We start from the raw sequence: 17,845 nt of genomic DNA on the forward strand, positions 1-17,845 counted from the left end.
CTCTTCATAATGTACTTAAAAGATTCTTGCAGGTGCTTCATAAATCTGTGAGAATAAATTATGGACATTTTATAAATGTTTTGTAAATTGCAAACATTTAATAAAGTACCAACTTAATCTACATTTTACTTTTATTTTTATTTCTACATTTCATATTTAGTTTTTTTTTAAGGGAAGTGACTTTTTTGTTTTATTATATTTAGGCTATCGCACTCCCAGTTTTGAGAGTCATGTTGCCTTACTCTGGTCAGACTATGTTGTCTTAACCAGGTCCATGCTGACTTAAGAGATTGGCTTGGGTGTTCCCTCGGGAAAGCATACCACCGGCTGTCACTTAACAGCCGTTGTGCCGCCACAAGAGCAGAAATCTCTGACGTAACACATGATGGGACGAAAACGCGGGTGGGCTCGGGCATCGAATTGACAACCTTGCAGAAGACCTAACTTAAACCGTTCATTGTCATAATCCACCAAAAGTGTTACAAGTGGAGATCGAACTTCGGTCTCCGCTAAAGAAACCCAAGCTTCCTGCCACAAGATTTTTGTAAGGGAAAATTCTCAAAACAAGCATTTATGAAAACAAATTTCAAGTTTTAGGTACCATTTGCAAAAAATTCCAGAAATATGTATTATATACTAGTCGTGACGAGTTATTTGTAGAACCAATTAAAACTTGTCACGTGCCCTTAAACTAACCGTAACGAGCACGTTCACTAATCATTCACTCGTCAAGACTAAATAAGTTTCATGCCTCGTAATCAATGCCCACAAGTAATTCACAAGTCATTCAGTCGCTACGACTAGTTTACCCGGTTAACATTCCCTACACGAGTAATTTTTTAGTAGTTAACTCGTCACGACTAGTTTAACCTTATAATCTAGTCGTCGTGACTAAAGGACTCATTAATTACTCATATGTGTTGATTACGATGCATGAAACTTATTTAGTTGTGACGAGTAAATGATTGGTGAGCATGCTCGTTACGGTTAGTTTAAGGACACATGGCAAGTTCTAAATGGTTTCTACAAAATACTTGTCGCGACTAGTTTATAATACTTATTTCTTGAATTTCTAATAAATAATACCTAAAAGGCTAAAACTATAAATTTGTTTTATAAATGCTTATTTTAAGAATTTTTCCTTTTTTTAACTAGCTTTGACATAACATCAGATTATTTAATTGTTGTGTTTTAAGTAGCAAACTTGATGATTTAGGGGTACACTAATTAGTGATCTTCAAACATGAAAACAACTAAATCTTACAAACACTAAAACATATTCTTAGTAACATTCAAGATCATGTATAATCAACCAAAAATAACATAGAAACATAATATGCCGTTGTGGTTTTAACAAATAACATAGAAATGGCTTAACTTATCACGCCGAAAGACTCGTAACATACCATTCCTAAGTACGAAGGAGACCATCCCGAAGCGAAATCTTCGGTTCCCAACCCAACGTAGCGAGCGTGGAACTATCCATAAGCTTCCTCGGAGTCCCATCGGGCTTTGAACTATCCCAAACAAGTTCACCTTCAAACCCGACAACCTCCTTAACCAACTCAACGAGCTCCTTAGCCGACACCTCGGTCCCACTTCTCACATTCACATGTTCTAAATCAGAATAATTTTCCAACATAAACACAACCGAATCCACCAGGTCATCAACGTTCAAAAATTCATGCAATGGGGCCCCTGAACCCCACACCAGTACATGTTTAGCTGATGAAACTTTGTCATTTGGGCCGTATAAGTTTGTGGGTAGGGGTGCAAACGAGCTGAGTCGAGCCCAAGCTCGACTAGGCTCGAGCTCGGCTCGTTTCGAGCTCTATTTTCAAAGCTCGAGCTCGGCTCGTGAGTAGATTTTCAAGCTCGATCTCGGCTCGGGCTCGGCTCGTTTACTATATATCAACTATTTTTTTATGTAATTATAATTATTTTTATATATTTTTTTCTATTATAATTTTATGTATAAAATAATATATATTATTGAGTTATTTTTATTTATTTATTTTCATAACATTATATTTATTAATTAATAATTATTAAATATATATTTTAAAAAGTTATATAAATGACAGGCTCGTTTAGGCTCGCGAGCCGGCTCGAGATTGATAAGTGAAGCTCGGGCTCGGACTCGTTTATTAAATGAGCTTGCTTTTAGGCTTGAGCTCAGGCTCGATGAAGCTAACGACTAACTCGGCTCATTTTCACCCCTATTTGTGGGCATGGTGGATATTGCATCGAACATGTATTGTGACCGATACGCTTGGCACATTTTAACGCCTGCGGTTTTGGCAACCGCATACCACTCGTTAGTGGGCCCTAACGGGCCGGTTAGTAAAGCTGACTCGGGTATTGGACTGAAGTTGCACATGAAATAAACAATTGCATTTTGTAAAACAAATGTTGCATTATGTCTAATGCAACTTCACCTAATGCAACTTTTTTTATAAAATAAAAGTTGTCTTAGGCCAATTTTTATGTAGTATATAACTTTTTTCCTTCTAACTTGTAACATATAAGTTATAAGCTATACGGAGGGAAACTAAGAAATCCCAAACACCACCTAAGTTTCTGATATTAAATATTACATGTTTACAATATTTATATTATTTTTAAGGAGACATCCATATTTATAATATTGTTTGTTATTTGATCGTTGTTGAAGAACCGATCAAAAATAAAGAGATACGTGTTCATTCTTAATTCAATTGACTAAATGGTTATGAAGATTGCAAATTACTTAAATGTTTAATTGATGATGAACCAAAGTGGCAGATCAAATGACTGATATTGTACCGATAAAGATTCGGTATAGTATTCTGTATCCACCTTCCAGAATTTCGGTATAAGTATTTCTGGTACTGTACTAATACAACATAGAGATGCCATATTGTAACGGACACGGGTACTGTGCCGATTGATTCGATACGATATTCAGCAGCCACGTTTTGAGAAAATTGGTATCCGTATTTTCTGTATTTGGGCTAGTTAGGTACCAAATTTTATTTTATTTTTTTACATTTTTAATTGAGTTCAATTTTTTACACTAATTATTAAACAATGAGGCAACTAAATTATTCATTTGAATTTCGTATTATCTTAGAAGATTTCATAACAAAATTTGTGTATATTGATTGATCAGTGATTAAAAATAAGATATATCATTATATTTGAAATTTGAATACAAGTTTAATGTTCTGAAAAAGAAAACATAATCAATCACAACTAGTTAAGGCTAAAGATAAGGAGATAAGCTTGAAGAATAAGTTTTGAATGCCAATAAATTGCTTATAAAAACCATACACAAATATGTTCTATCTATCGTAGTTCCCTGCATCAACATCAACTATTTGGAGGTATGTTTCTAACCAAAACCTTAATATTATCTTAAAATATTTAGGGGATTTTTGATGGTAAGAGGATTGTTACTTCGACGCTAAAGGTAAAAAAATGGCGTTGCCATAAGTTTCGTCACTATAGAATTTTTTATAGCGATGACATGTAGTCTCCCCTAAGGTTCACTTTGTTTATGTAGTTAAGCTAGTGAAGATCGGTTTTATTTTCTCGTTAAGTAATTTATTGTTTTCGGTATGCGTAATAAAATTAATTGAACTTTCTTTCGATTAACTTTTATATCTTGATGGTATTTCAGGTCTATGATTTGATTTTTTTTGTGCTATTAATTGAACTTTCTTTCGATTAACTTTTATAGCTCTGTATAGGTTAAACGAGCCGAGCTCGAGCCTAGTCGAGCTCGGGCCCGGCTCGGCTTGTTTGCACCCCTAGTATTGGTTGAGGCGCGTGTTTCGAGTAGATATAAGCTTCTTGACACCACAACGGTACGCGTAGTCGATGACATTGGTTTGAATCTGAAGGCTGATGGTTATGAAGTCGGCAGGGTACGCGTTGTTGGCGTGGACCCCGCCGACTTTGGCTGCAGCAAGGATCACATATTCGGGCTTTTCTATGAAAAAGAAGGTTTCGACAGCGGACTGGTTGGTTAGGTCTAACTCCGAGTGCATGCGCAGGATGAGGTTAGTGCAGCCGAGGGTGCGCAGGCGGCGTGCAACAGCAGACCCGACCAGTCCACGGTGGCCCGCCACAAAGATCTTGTCAGATTTGTCCAGTTTCGGGCCATCCGCGACTGTCATTTTGCAGCCTTAAATAAAGAAAAACCGACAGTTTGGTTTTATATTTTGTAAAAACACAACTTACAGTTCATTTTTGGTTTTGCAAATAATAAAAACCGAAAAAACAAAACCGAACCAAATTTATAGACTTTCCCTTTTTATTTTTAATTTAAGTACTTTATAAGAATTTAATAAATATGTAACTTAACTGATTTATAGAAACACGAAATTTTCGTATTATATAAACATATCAAAATCAAGCAATGAACAACACTATGTAAAGCAACTAACTGATTAAATTTCAATCTTTAATCAAGCAAACTTACAGTTAATCGAATAGAAACACAAAATTTAGGTCGAATTACGCAAATAAATCTGACGTCATATTAGCCTGTAAACGAACCAAACGTTCATGAACTGTTAGGCGAAAAGTTCGTTCATTTATGTTCGTGAACATCCGTTAATGTTCGTTCATTTACGTTCATTTATTTACGCTCATTTATATTTGTTCATAAATTTTTAATAAATGCATAAGTGGTTATATTTATATGAACATAAACATAAAAGAGGCTGGTTTAAATAACATATATTTACAATGTTCGTTTATGTTTGACAAATTATGTTCGTTTACATTTGTTAACCGTTTGTTTAGGTTTTAAACGAACGAACGAACGAACGAACGAACACGAACATGCCCATTTTCTTAATGAACGAACATTGAACAAAAAAAATGTTGGATTATATGTTCTTCCGTGTTCGTGTTCAGTTAAAGTTAAATGAACGACCACATGTTCGGTTTGTTTAACACAAATTTGTACACATCAAAGCAAAATCTCATAGATATAATCGTATATGACCGAGAAAAAAATAAACCTTACCTGTTTAGCAATTGACAGCAACAAATTCTAACAAAATAACAGAATTTGCTAAAAATGCAGGAATTATTTGTCTGTGATTTTGCAAAAATTGAGGGATTTGGAACATGATGTTTAGTAAAGTTTTTGAGCTAAAACCAAGCCAGACGCCGAAACTTTTTTTTTTTTGGATTTTTGAAACCGTTCAATTTTGGTTTTTACTATTTTCGGTCTTCATTTTGGTTTTGGTTCGGTTTCGGTTTGCGCCGATTAATCTTGAAACTTTCAAGCCAAAAATAATAAATTTAGGTATAAATAATTTTGTTCATTTATTAACTACTAATTGATTAATATACTTTTGGCTAAAAATATTTGAGTTACATATTTATTAAATTATTATAAATTACTTAAAATAATAATTAAAAAATAAAAATCTAGAAATTCGGTTCAGTTTGATTTTTTTTCCAGCTTTTATTACATGCGAAACCAAGATCAAACCGTAAGTTCGTTTTTACGAAAACATCAAACCAAACCGTAAGTTTAGTTTTGTTTCGGTTCGGATTTTTCGGTTTCGGATTGGTTTTTTCGATTTTTTGCATACCTCTAGTTTTTTGTGACCCTTAATGCGTCATAAACGCCCTATAAATTTCGTACATTTTTTCATGGATGAACTATATGCTTCGTATAGGCCATGATATGAAATCTTATTCATGTTTATTATTATTTTTTCCAGATTTTTCACCTTCGCTTGTATATGTGCCATACGACTCGTTTAGGTTTTTGTCATCTGACACTATCATCCAACAACTTGTATTTAACCAACCTCTCCATCGTCAAACGACTTGTTTTTAACCAACATCTCCATTATCAAACGACTATATTTTTTTACAAATTTAATTAATTAAAAAAGAAAAGAAATTGTGACTATTCGAGTAGCATAAATCTATATAGACCTATGCAGCTCTTATAGGGCTGTACGAGGGGCATAAACACAAACTGACAAAATATGTGCATTCACGACTCGTATATCCCAATACGAGTCGTATAGGTCGCAAATGGTGTCCGAATATCTACCATGGTATCCAAATATCCAATGTCTTGATAATTTGTAATTGGAATAAAGTTTTGTTTGGAACCGTCTTGTTTTTGCTTTCAGTTATTTGTGATATACCAAGGCTATGAGGCTAATTAGTCTAGTCCAGCCAGTCATGCATAGTATGTTATGTGTTTTGGAAGCGATTTTTATAATACTTTAGTTTTGGAAGCGATTTTTACAATACTTTAGTTTTGCTATTCAAAATGTGAGATATAGCTAATTTATTAATATTCTTTGTATTGATCTAACCGCTAGGGTGACTTCAACAATAAAATTTGCATCCAAGTTAATAATAATAATAATAATAATAATAATAATAAACAACTAAATACAGGCAGATAAGTTTATTATAATAAAAACAGACGTGTGAAAAAAGGCATGTAAAAAAAGTCAAAATCAATCTCACTTAAATTGATTTCTTGTACCACTCCCTTCCTTTATTGGTCTTTGAAAATAAAACTTCAAAACGGTACAAAAATGAATGTTTTTCTTTAACAGAGATGCTATTAATTAATGTACTTTACAAAGTTACCTATCTTATCTTACAATATTAATAAAAGAAAATATTGAAGTTTAGGTGTCAAGCCTACAAACCTCATAATTTTTAATCTCTAATGTCATTCATTCTAGCTATCATTGGGTCATTGGTCAAAATCATTTTGTCAAGTAGGTTATAACATGGTGTGGATTTTATAACATAGTGTCATTTTCATACCTGATGTTTGAACAACTACGCAACTTTAGCACATTTTTAAATTTCTTGCAAATCCACACCCGACATTTCCAAAAACCATGTTATTTTAATCATTTTTGTTAACCCATTTGTTTTTTCTTTAAGAATCACAATTGAAATAAATGATCTTTTTTTATTTTTATCTTTTAATAAATCCCGTGTAATACACGGGTTCAAAAGCTAGTTTAAAATTATATAAGATAAAATTTAATGGGTTGGAGTTGCAAAACTGTCAGTAGTGCACTGACGGCGCTAGCTCATGCCATGTCATCCCTTTTTTTTCATGCTTTAAATTTTGTAACTTCTTTTCGTTTTTTTAGTTTGTATGTTTACGGAGCTCAAGTAACCACATGGGCTATCACGTAATATTACATTCGTCTCATAAACTTTTTAAGCTAGTATATACCTGGTCCATACCAATAATATGTCACCTGTGTTGAATATTTCGAATTAAAAAACAGAGAATGTAAAAGAAAATATTTACGGGTATACATGTTTCATTACACGTACGCTAATATTCAATCTAGTATAGCTATACTCTCAGGATTCCCCGTCCTACCACAATCCACCAGCATGGTGCTTTGCCCTTCCTTGCTCCACACGCCGGTCTCCTTCCCCACAGCATCTCCATTTACGTCTTGTGCTTGAACGATGAGTAGCATTGTCATCACCCCCACCACACAAAATTGACTCCACGCTGACACCGCGCTTGTCCTTCCCCACACCCATAACACATGGCCTAATAAAAGTTCTTAAAACTAATTTATACCTATTTTGTACTAAAAAATCTTTTTCTTAATGTCCAACAAATAAAGCCCCGCTATCTGGGGTAAACTAATGGCAAAAGGCAACTACATACATCCGTGATCGTAGAAAGCATTGGATAGCCCAAGCCTATCATCTTCTTTTCCAAGAAAAACCTGTTGCCCAAAGACCTACTGCGATAAAACCAAATTAGGCTAGTGAGTATACACCCTGGAAGGTCACCAAATGAGCTAAAATGGCACCTACCTCATTTGAACACCACCCCCTTTTATCTCATTTCAGTAGTTGCCTATGGTCGCATGGGTTAGTGGAGTCTTTAGCCAATCAAAATTCTATTTTTTTTTCTATTTCGGTTTTATATAATATTAGATAATGGAATGATGGAGAATGAAAAAAATAACTCATACCCGAGATTGAAGGGTGAGAAAGAATAATGAAGAAACACTAAGTGACCCCGGGCAGATTATAGGTAATCTGGGGGCTAAGTAATGTTTCCCACGAAGGTTAGGTCCAGCAGAGTAAGTTGTACTTCAGGGAACCTGCAAAACAGACACCGTAAGCTCGTCACTGAGAAGGGGGGGGGGGGTTCCTCCTTGTGACCACCCTCCGGCGTGAGAATCAGTCTATATTGCTCTTTGAATATAAAAGTATATGAATACTATTAGAGCAGTTATCAAGTAAGTTATACGAGATAGTAGATGATGAAATGATAATACCATTTGCTGTCTTTTATAGCCGAAGGTGGGTTTCCAAGGGGTTTAGCCGGCCCAACACGCTACCAACTGTAACCTATGCACGTGCCCTACCTGTGAGTGGTGGATAGGTAGCGGCTGACACAGAGCAGGCGTGCCGTGCACTCTTCGTCTTCTACCAACTGCAGGCTAGGCACGTGGTCTGGCAGGAGTTGGTGGGCAGGCGGCGGCTATTGGTCACAGTGCTGTGGCGTGCTGTCTGCCACGCTGCTGTCAGTGAGCTGTCGCATTCTTGGTCAGATCTTTTGTCTTTACCTCGTCAGGTATCACGCAAAAGATCCTCCATCATACGGACTGGCCCATTTTGGCGGGAGTTTTCCCCCTCCCGCCTTTGCTCATTCTTTCAGGTGACACTGAATATTTGTAAGTGTTAAGCCTTATGCGTGTAGCTATGCTGTGCGGGTAGCCTTCCCTGATGGCTTGTATCCGCAACTGCGGGAACAGGCGGGTTACTTTACCATTGGGAGGCTTTTCCCTGCGTATGCAGCTTGCATACTGCGCGTAGGCTTCTCTGAGCATGGTGGGTCCTGCGGGAGTAGATGGTCTTTGCGCAGACATCCCTGTTCAAGGTGAGTCATGCGGGACCAACTGAGCCCTGCTGGGACCTACCTCTTCAAGTCCCCCCAGTCCAATGTTCTTCTCACGAATGTCTAATAAAGTGAGGTGAATTTTTGGACTTAAGCAAAGGGTTTTGAAAAGGGGTTTTTGTAAGGTTTTCCATGGGGGTTCTTCCCGCGGAAGTCCTTGTCACTTGCAGAAATTCCCGAGTTTCCTGCTTGGTCTTTGGGTATGATGCGGGTAGGTCTGTAACCTCCTCGCAAGTCAGGAGCATTGAGTCTTAGTTGTGCGGATTCTCCCTGTGGTTCTGGTAGTTTTTGAACATAGTGATCAATTATGTTTAAACCACCAATTCCATCTTGGAGCCTCAAACAACGTAGTACTCGATGTTCCCGCAATGCGGGGATATTACTTCCGTTTTCACAAGCATTGCCCAGAAGATCCTTCCTGGTTTCAATTCTCAGCGGGTGCTAGGTATGTGAAGGGTTTTGCCTTTACACTATACCTGCGTCCGTCTTACGGTTACTTTACTTCCAAGGTATTCCTGGCGTCCATTCCCTGCGGGTGCTAGGTATGTGAAGGGTTTTGCCTTTACACTGTACCCGCACCCGTCTTATGGTTACTTGGTTGCCAAATATTTTGGCTTCAATTCCCTGCGGGTGTTAGGTATGTGAAGGGTTTTGCCTTTACACTGTACCCACACCCGGCTTATGGTTACTTGTTTGCCAAGGTAAGGGATATTTTCCCGCTTACTTTTTTGAACCTTAGTCTTCAAATTTTTAAATTTTGAAATTTGAAGAGTTGGATGGATAACAACCCAATACCTCAAACGTCGTGCGACGGTTTCTTCTGACTGTGTCAGGACGTGCCAGAAGTTATGGCGACATGACATTATGTGGTCATTCCAGTTGCTTTTTCAGGCGCGTGGGCACGGGATTTCGGGCGCGTGGGCACGGGATTTCGGGCGCGTAGCCGCGAAATCTCTGGCACACGTCCTTTTTGACAGCTGTTGCCAGTTTGCTTTTGCCACGCGTCATAGTTTCATTGCACCTTTGATTTCTCTCTCTTCCGTATTAAATTCATCGCATTAATTGCGATTGCTATATAAAGGGGGAGAAGGTTATTTGCAATTCACACTTTCCACTTTCATCTCTTCTTCTCCAGTAATTTCCGGCGAATTTCTCTTTTTCAGTAAAGCATTGCTCTGAAATCTCTTCTTTCTTCCACCATGTCTTCTCACGATGCTGATGATCAGAAGACTGCTGGCGAATGCCAGTGTTATCTTCCTGTCGAGCTGTACCAGTATATCGTCAGGAAGTTCATGCTCGAGTCTCTCGAGCCTGAGTTTCCTGAGCCCCACCATACTGTGTACGATGCCCCTAGTGGCAAAATCGGGGTTTATGCTGCATTCTTTGTCTACGGGAACCTTAGGTTTCCGTTGACAAAGTTTGTGTACCGTGTCCTAGAGAGGCACGGTGTGCACCTGACAGAGGTGCACCCCATGGCCATTGCCAAGGTCCGGCACTTTGAGTGGGTGTGCCGGATACTGGGCCTTGAGCCCCTTGTTGACCGCCTGATGACCTTCTATACTTGGAGGTGCATCCAAGGGTGGTACACTCTTACAACCCGTATCAAGGGTTTAAAGATTTGTACCACCGAGCGGAGTCTTCGCTCATGGAGAAGAGAGTTCTTCTTTATATCCGCTCGAGCCATCCCCATTGCCATGAAGTTCAAGAATGGCCAGCCGCTTCCGAACCTTCCCGCCATCAACTACGAGGAGGCGGAATGGTTCGCGAAGATATCCCGGGTCCAGTCCCCGGTTTTCCGTTTTCCGGAGTCGGCGATGGTGATGCTGGGGATGAGCCGGGTGTGGAAGGCGGCGAATGCGGATAAGGTTCCGATCGTCCTTGAATATGGTTCGAACTCTACCCCTTATGGTATGTCTTGTTTCTTTTTTGCTGACTACGATTTTTTTCTAACTTTCTTGTTGATTTCAGAGGGTAACGATCTTCAGTCGCTCCTGAATCCGCGGGAGGAAGATGGTCCTGCGCGGATGGGTACTCGTGCTCTGGACGAGAACGAGTTGCCCATCTTAGAGCAGACTGCGGGTCGGTTCGTGGAGGTTTACCCGCCAGGCCAAGAGATCCTGAGCCACCGACGGCCAGGTAAGCCTATCTTCTACCCTGAACCTCTCAATGCTGTGCCTGCTGCCGGAGTTCATGACATTTCTTCTTCTGAGGAATCCGCAGAAGGTTCTCCACTGGTGCGGAAGAAAAAGGCTGCCGTCGGGAAAGGCAAGGAGAAGGTGGCCTCTACGGCCGACCCGGTAGTCCTATCTGACTCGGAGTCAGATAATGCAGAGGTGGCGGGGAAGCCCGGTGGTGAGGAGACCACCGCTCCGGAGGCTGCAGGTGTTACCTCCGAGGAGGCAGCGACGACGACGGTTACCGGTGTCAAGAGGCCGGCTCCATCGGGTTCGCCCCCGCTCGTCCGTGCGTTCAAGCTCAAGAAACCCCGTAAGTACCCCCATAATTCTTGTCTAGATTTGTTGTTTCAAATAAATTTCTAACACTTTTGCTTGTGCAGGTGTGGATGTTGACGCATTCCAGGGTGGAGTTGGAGTAAGTATTCCCCCGCCAATGACGGTAGGCTCGGTCAGCCTTCCCGAGGCGTCGACCCAGGCGTCTACGCTTGCTTCCGCTGGTTCCAGCCTTCCTGAGGCTGTTCCAGCTGAGAAGGTGTCTCCGCCGGCCGTGAGTGCAATTTTTACAGCATCTTTCACGGAGCCGGCGGTTACTGTTGCTGAGGAGACGGCGCCAACAATGGCTACCACGGCGGCTGCCACTATACCTGCGCCACCGGCACCGACGGCCGGACCATCAGGTACGCGCCGGGCTTCCCGCCGATCTATGCCACCTTCCCATCTGCCTGACCTGTTGGATGGATTTCCCTTAGGTTCAGGTGATGGGTTTGGCGGCTATCGGCCTGTTATTGACCCTACAGGTACGTAGGGTTCTTTTTCTTTGTATATTTTTGTCATCTTTTCCTAACTGCCTTTGTTTCTTTTGCAGTGTCGGATTCCAATGAAGTGTATGTTCCAAGATGGAACATACGCCGAGGAACAACCCTTCGCACCCCTGTGGAGTGCGTGGACTGGGCTCGCCACGCTGCTCCTCATGGTGCGTTGGGGGAAGCCATGGCTAGCTACCAAGAGGGTAGGCTAACCAATGAGCTTCGGGTTCTCCAGGCCCGAACGCAGCCCCGCGTCGAGCTGCTTTGTCGTGAAAACGACAAGTTAAAAGCAGCTCGCGCCAAAGATGTATCTGAAGCGCGGGCTCTTCGGGAGGAGAACCGGCAGTTGGTCGCTGCCGCAGCCGAGAAGGAGAGGGCATTCAAGGCCCTCGAGGTTGAAGTCCAGGCGCGACTCGAGGCCCGCTCCAAGGCTGCCCAAGCTGTGAATGAACAGCTTCGGCTGGCCAAGGAGACTGCGCGAAACTCAACTGAGAGGGCTGCCAAGGCTGAAGCTGTTGCTGAGCCACTTCGCGAAGAGAATGAGCAGCTTAAATGCAAATTAAAGGCTCTTCAGCATGCTCATGACGCCTTGGCAATGGAAGATGCCAAGAAGCTGCAGGAGATCCTTGACCAGAGGGGGATGCTTGACCGTACTGAAAGGAAACTCAAAAGCGTCGAAGAAGCTGCCGCCAAGGAAGTTCAACTTGCCAACCTTGATAAAAGCGGAGCCGAACGTGCTTACAAAGAAAGTCAAGCTACCCTCCAATGGCTGCTTCGAGAAGCGTTGCCTGAGGTATCTTTATCTTTTTCTTTACGCTTTCCGCTCGTAATTAGAAAATGTTCTAACTTGTAATTTTCTTTTGTAGGTTGTGCGTCGGGTCCTTTCAGAGACCTCTTACGACGATGCAATGAGCGCAGCCCTCAACGCTTCTCATGAGGATGGGCAGAAGACTGGCTTCCTGCTTGGTCTAGGGTTTGCTGAGAGAGGCTTTCCGCCCTCCAACTTCCCTTTATTCAATGTTAATACTGAAGCTGCTTATGACCAAGCTGTGAATCAGTACGCTGCCTTCCCGCATCCAGTGGTGGAGAAGGTGAATGAAGCTGCTGCTGCTGATGATGGGCTAAGCATCCTTAAGGCTTTCCTTGGGCAGCCGCGCTCTGACGGTGCTGGTCCAAGCGGAGGTGGCCCTGAAGCCTGATACTGAAGATCCCTTCCCACTGCTAGGATAGACAGCCTTGTATAGATTTCTTTTAGGCGGGTAGTTACCCAGCCATTCTTGTAATTGATTGTGAAATATTAATCTCTTTGCGTATAAGATTGTTATTTCCTTGGGTTCTTTGCTTTATAAACTTATGACTTGCATACTTAGTTTAAATTAGCAATTTCCCAAGTGTTTAGAATAAGAACCTTTGAACGTGGTTGATGATGGGTTAAAGTTTCGCCTCCTCCTTCGTGATTGTGCGGGTAAAACCGTCACTTGCACTTGGTTGGATGGCTAATCTTTACCCTCTATCTGACCTGCGTGTAGGTTTTCCTTTTCGAAATTTCTAAGGCATTAAGTTAAACCTTTGAACGTGGTTGATAATGGACTAAAGTTTTCGCTTCCTCTTTCGTGATTGTGCGGGTGTAACCGTCACTTGCACTTAGTAGGATGGCTTTAACTTTAGACCTATATCTGACCTGCGTGTAGGTTTTTCTTATCCTTCTTTAAGTGTTCATAAGTTAACCTTTTAACGTGGTAGACGGTAAGTTAAGTTTGGCTTCCTTGTTCGTGATTGTGCGGGTAAGACCGTCACTTGCACTTACAAGGATGGCTAAACTTTACCTACATCTAACCTGCGTGTAGGTTTTCCTTAGAACTTTTTAACATTTTGGCGTTGTGTTTATGCGGGTATTGCCGCCTTCCACACGCAACTACTTCTTCCCGTAAGGGAAGTTCATAGGTTACAAGCTATTAATACATCATGAAAGGAGAATCATTTCCATTAGAAGTGGCTCTAGGCCTTTTCTTTACAAGTTGGAATTGATCTACATATAACATTTGCGTAATTGAGCTCCATTCCATGTTCTAGGGATGGGAGTGCCATCGAGCCTTTCGAGCCGGTACGCGCCCTTTCCCAGAACTTCTTTGATAATGTATGGCCCTTCCCAAATCGGGGCCAACTTTCCTGGGCGTTGTTGGTTCGAAGCCTCGTTGTTACGCAGTATGTAGTCTCCTTCCTTGAAGTTGCAGAGTTTTACCCGCGTGTTGTAGTATTTTTGCATTTGTCGTTTGTAGTTTTCCTCACGCACGGCGGCTAAGTCTCTGCGCTCTTCGGTTAGCATAAGGTCTAACCGTCTTTCCGCATCATTGTCTTCTGGTTGGATTAAGACCCTTGGTGAGGGTAAACCGATTTCGACCGGGATCATGGCTTCAGTGCCATAAGTGAGACTGAACGGGGTTTCTCCCGTACTGGTCTTCTTCAGCGTTCTGTTTGCCCAAAGGACGTGTGGAAGCTCGTCCACCCAACCGGATCTATGTTCCAAGAGTCTTCTCTTTATGCCTTCGACGATGCTCTTATTTGCTCTTTCCACCTCACCGTTACCTTGCGGGTGTGCCACTGAGGTAAAGGTGTGGGTGATTTGAAGTTCTTTCAGCCACTGCTGTAGCTTCTTGTCAGCAAAGTTGGTGCCATTGTCGCTTACCAAATTCTGTGGAAGTCCAAAACGACAAATAATAAATTCCCAAATAAATTTTTTGATATGCTTTGCGGTTGTTTGGGCTAAAGGTTTCGCTTCTATCCATTTGGTGAAGTAGTCAATGGCTACCACTAGGAACTGAACATTCCCAGCTGCTGTTGGAAATGGGCCTGTCACGTCAATGGCCCACTTCTGAAATGGCCACGAGGAAGTGACAGGAACAAGTTCATTTTTCGGGCGATGCGTGTTGGGTGCGTAAAGCTGGCAAGATCTGCATTTTCTGATGTATGCCAACGCGTCCATATGCATCCCCGGCCAGAAGTATCCCGCGTTGTTTAGCTTGGCTACCACAGCGCGGGGGCCTGCGTGTACTCCACAGATGCCTTCGTGAACCTCCCTTAGGAGGTAGTCAGCATCTTGGTTGTCCACGCATCTTAACAATGGGCCAAGAAAGTTACGTCTGTAAAGGGTGTCATTGACCAGCTGATAATTCAGTGCTTTACAGCGTAGTTTTCTTGCCTGTGACTTCGACTCTGGTAACGTTCCTGCTTCAAGGTATTTTATTATTGGGGTCATCCATGTTTCTGTACCGGTTTGGATGACACAAATTTCCTTGTGCGGGACTGATGGTGTTTCGAGGAGTTCCACGCGGATGTCCTTTCCCAAGTGGGTGAAGGCCAGTGATGCAAGCTTGCTTAACGCATCCGCAGATTTGTTTTCGCTGCGCTTGACGTGTATCACTTTACAATCATTAAAATCGCGCATGATGGCTTTGGCTTGGGCAAGGTACAGGGCCATTGTGTCGTTCACAGCCGTGTACGTCCCGTTTATTTGGTTTGCCACTAGCATGGAATCTACGTGGGCTTCCAAATTTTTTACACCCATCTTTCGCGCAATCCTCAATCCGGCCAGGAATGCTTCATATTCAGCTTCGTTATTCGTACTTGGAAAATCCAGCCGAATAGCATAAGTATATTCCTGGCCTGCTGGATTTGTTAATTTTAACCCTGCGCCTGAACCCTCGTTACTAGCTGCTCCATCAGTGTAGAGTCGCCAGACTTCATCGATTTCGTGTGCTGGGGAGGGTTGAACCTCCTCCTGGCACTCTTTCTCCCGTGAAGCGGGGACTTCTGCAATAAAATCAGCCAGGACCTGACCTTTAATGGTTGGTCTCGGCTTGTATTGAATCGCATATTCTCCCAATTCAATTGCCCATTTGGCTAGACGTCCCGATAACTCGGGTTTGCCTAGAACATTTGAGAGTTTGAAGTTGGTGAGAATAGTGATTGGGTGACCCTGGAAATATCGTCTCAACCTGCGTGAAGCGTGTATAAGTGCCAAGACCAGTTTTTCCAGGGTAGAGTACCGGGTTTCCGCGTCTGCCAGCACGCGGCTAACATAATAGATTGGCATCTGGATGCCTTTTCGTTCTACAAGCAGGACTGCCCCGGTTGCTCTATCTGTTGCGGAGAGGTATAGGATTAACTCCTCCCCCGCTTGTGGTGCCGTGAGTGTTGGGAGTTCGATTAGGCGTGATCGAATCTCCTGAAAAGCTGCTTCCGCTTCTGGTGTCCAGCGGAAGTGCGTTTTCTTTAAACAATTTCTTAGCGTTGACACAAAAGGGAACGACCTATCCGCATGGTTTGCCAAAAAGCGGTTAAGCGCGACTAGTCGTCCATTAAGTGTTTGAGCCTGTTTTATGGTGGTAGGTGATTCCATTTTGACAATGGCTTCGACCTTTTCAGGGTTCGCTCTGAAGCCATCTTTAGTAATAATGACTCCTAAGAACTTCCCTTCTTCCACCCCAAATGAACACTTGCTCGGGTTGAGCTTCATGTTTATCTTTCTGAGCGTGTTGAAAGTTTCCTCAATGTCTTTCAACATCGCCTCTGGCTCGGGGCTTTTGATGACCAAATCATCCATATAGACTTCCAAGTTTCTCCCAATTTGGGCGTGAAACTCTTTGTCCATTAGTCGTTGGTACGTGGACCCCGCGTTCTTAAGTCCGAACGGCATCATTTTATAACAAAATGTGCCATCGGGCGTCCGAAAGGCGGTTTTGTCCTGGTCATCTACAGCCATGTGGATTTGATGGTACCCCTTATACGCATCCAAGAAGCATTTAAGGCGAAATGGTGCCACCGAATCCACCTTGAGATCAATTTCTGGCAACGGATAACAATCTTTGGGGCATGCTTTATTCAAATCTTTGAAATCTATGCACATGCGCCATTGTTTGTTATTCTTCGGTACCATTACGGGATTTGCCACCCATGTTTGATATTTGCTGACGCGCACGATGCCCGCATCAAGGAGTTCCTTGACTTGGGTTCTGCACGCGTTGGTTTGCTCGGGCCCCATTACTCTGCGCTTTTGTACGATCGGCGTAACGGCCGGATCGCATTTGAGCTTATGCTCTGCCTTTCCCCGGGGTACACCAGTCATGTCGGCTGGTGTCCACGCGAAGATGTCTGCGTTTCGCTGCAGTAAGCGCTTGAGTAAGGTGCGTGTTGGATCAACAATTGTCGGGCCAATGGTAACGGCCTGATCGGGATATTTCCCATTGAATGCCCACTGTTCAGGTTCAGTGATGGTTTGTTTGGCCATCTTCGGTTTGGGTTTAGAGGAGACAGATGCGATGCATACCTGGGGAATGCCCGTGATCATCGCTACGCCTTCAGTTGTTGGCCATCCCATCATGCCGTGGACTGAGGATACCACGGCGTTGAATCTTGCCATCCCGTCTCTCCCGAATAGGATGTCATACGTATGATGTGGTTTTTTCATCACAACAAAATCCACATCCTCCGTGCGTGAATAATTCCCATCGGTGAGAGTGACGGGGAAAGAAAGGATGCCCAAGGGAGTGTTCATGCTACCGTCAAACCCTTCCATTGAAGCGTAGACCGTCTCCAGGCGTTCCTTGTCTTCATCATCGAGCTTGTCGAAGAACTGCCTGTACATCACTGTCGACGATGCGCCATTGTCAACGAGGGTGCGGGAGGTGATGTAGTGCCCCAGCTGGCTTTTAATGATAATGGGGCCTTCTTTGTTTGGGCCTCCCGGCACTCGCGGGAAGCGCACTTCTGCTTCCTTCCATGCGCATGGTTCGGTCATCGGTCTCTTTCTTCCTCTGACCTTACCATGGACCATGTTGATGCTGATGTCGACGGGCTTTCGTCCGTTACCCCTGTACCTGTTGTCGTTCCTTCCTCCCTTCTTGATAGATGCCACGAGGTGTGCGAGCCTCCCATCC

General features: G+C 42.6%; 1 protein-coding gene across 1 annotated transcript; it reads right to left on the reverse strand.

Moving 5' to 3' along the window:
- Positions 1–1,411: 1,411 nt before the first annotated feature.
- Positions 1,412–4,176, reverse strand: LOC143597114 (putative GDP-L-fucose synthase 2). Its single transcript, XM_077075707.1, has 3 exons — positions 3,824–4,176; positions 2,208–2,406; positions 1,412–1,781 (listed from the first exon to the last, which is right to left on the reverse strand). The coding sequence occupies exons 1-3, from the start codon at positions 4,158–4,160 to the stop codon at positions 1,412–1,414; spliced, it is 906 nt and encodes a 301-aa protein (XP_076931822.1). The 5' UTR covers positions 4,161–4,176.
- Positions 4,177–17,845: the final 13,669 nt, after the last annotated feature.

This window comes from Bidens hawaiensis, unplaced genomic scaffold, assembly GCF_021521415.1.
Source record: "Bidens hawaiensis isolate Kalapana, Puna unplaced genomic scaffold, B.hawaiensis_p1.1 tig00047582_1, whole genome shotgun sequence".
NCBI classification, from domain to species: domain Eukaryota; kingdom Viridiplantae; phylum Streptophyta; class Magnoliopsida; order Asterales; family Asteraceae; genus Bidens; species Bidens hawaiensis.

What these genes read in the sequence shown, in the direction of transcription:
- LOC143597114 (XM_077075707.1), bottom strand. Translation starts at nt 4,160, where the DNA reads ATGACAGTCGCGGATGGCCCGAAACTGGACAAATCTGACAAGATCTTT. An exon ending in TGGTGTCAAGAAGCTTATAT is followed by an intron (nt 2,407 to 3,823) that starts CTACTCGAAACA and finishes ATGCAACATTTG; the next exon opens with TTTTACAAAATGCAATTGTT. An exon ending in ACAAATAGGGGTGAAAATGA is followed by an intron (nt 1,782 to 2,207) that starts GCCGAGTTAGTC and finishes GGCTCGACTCAG; the next exon opens with CTCGTTTGCACCCCTACCCA.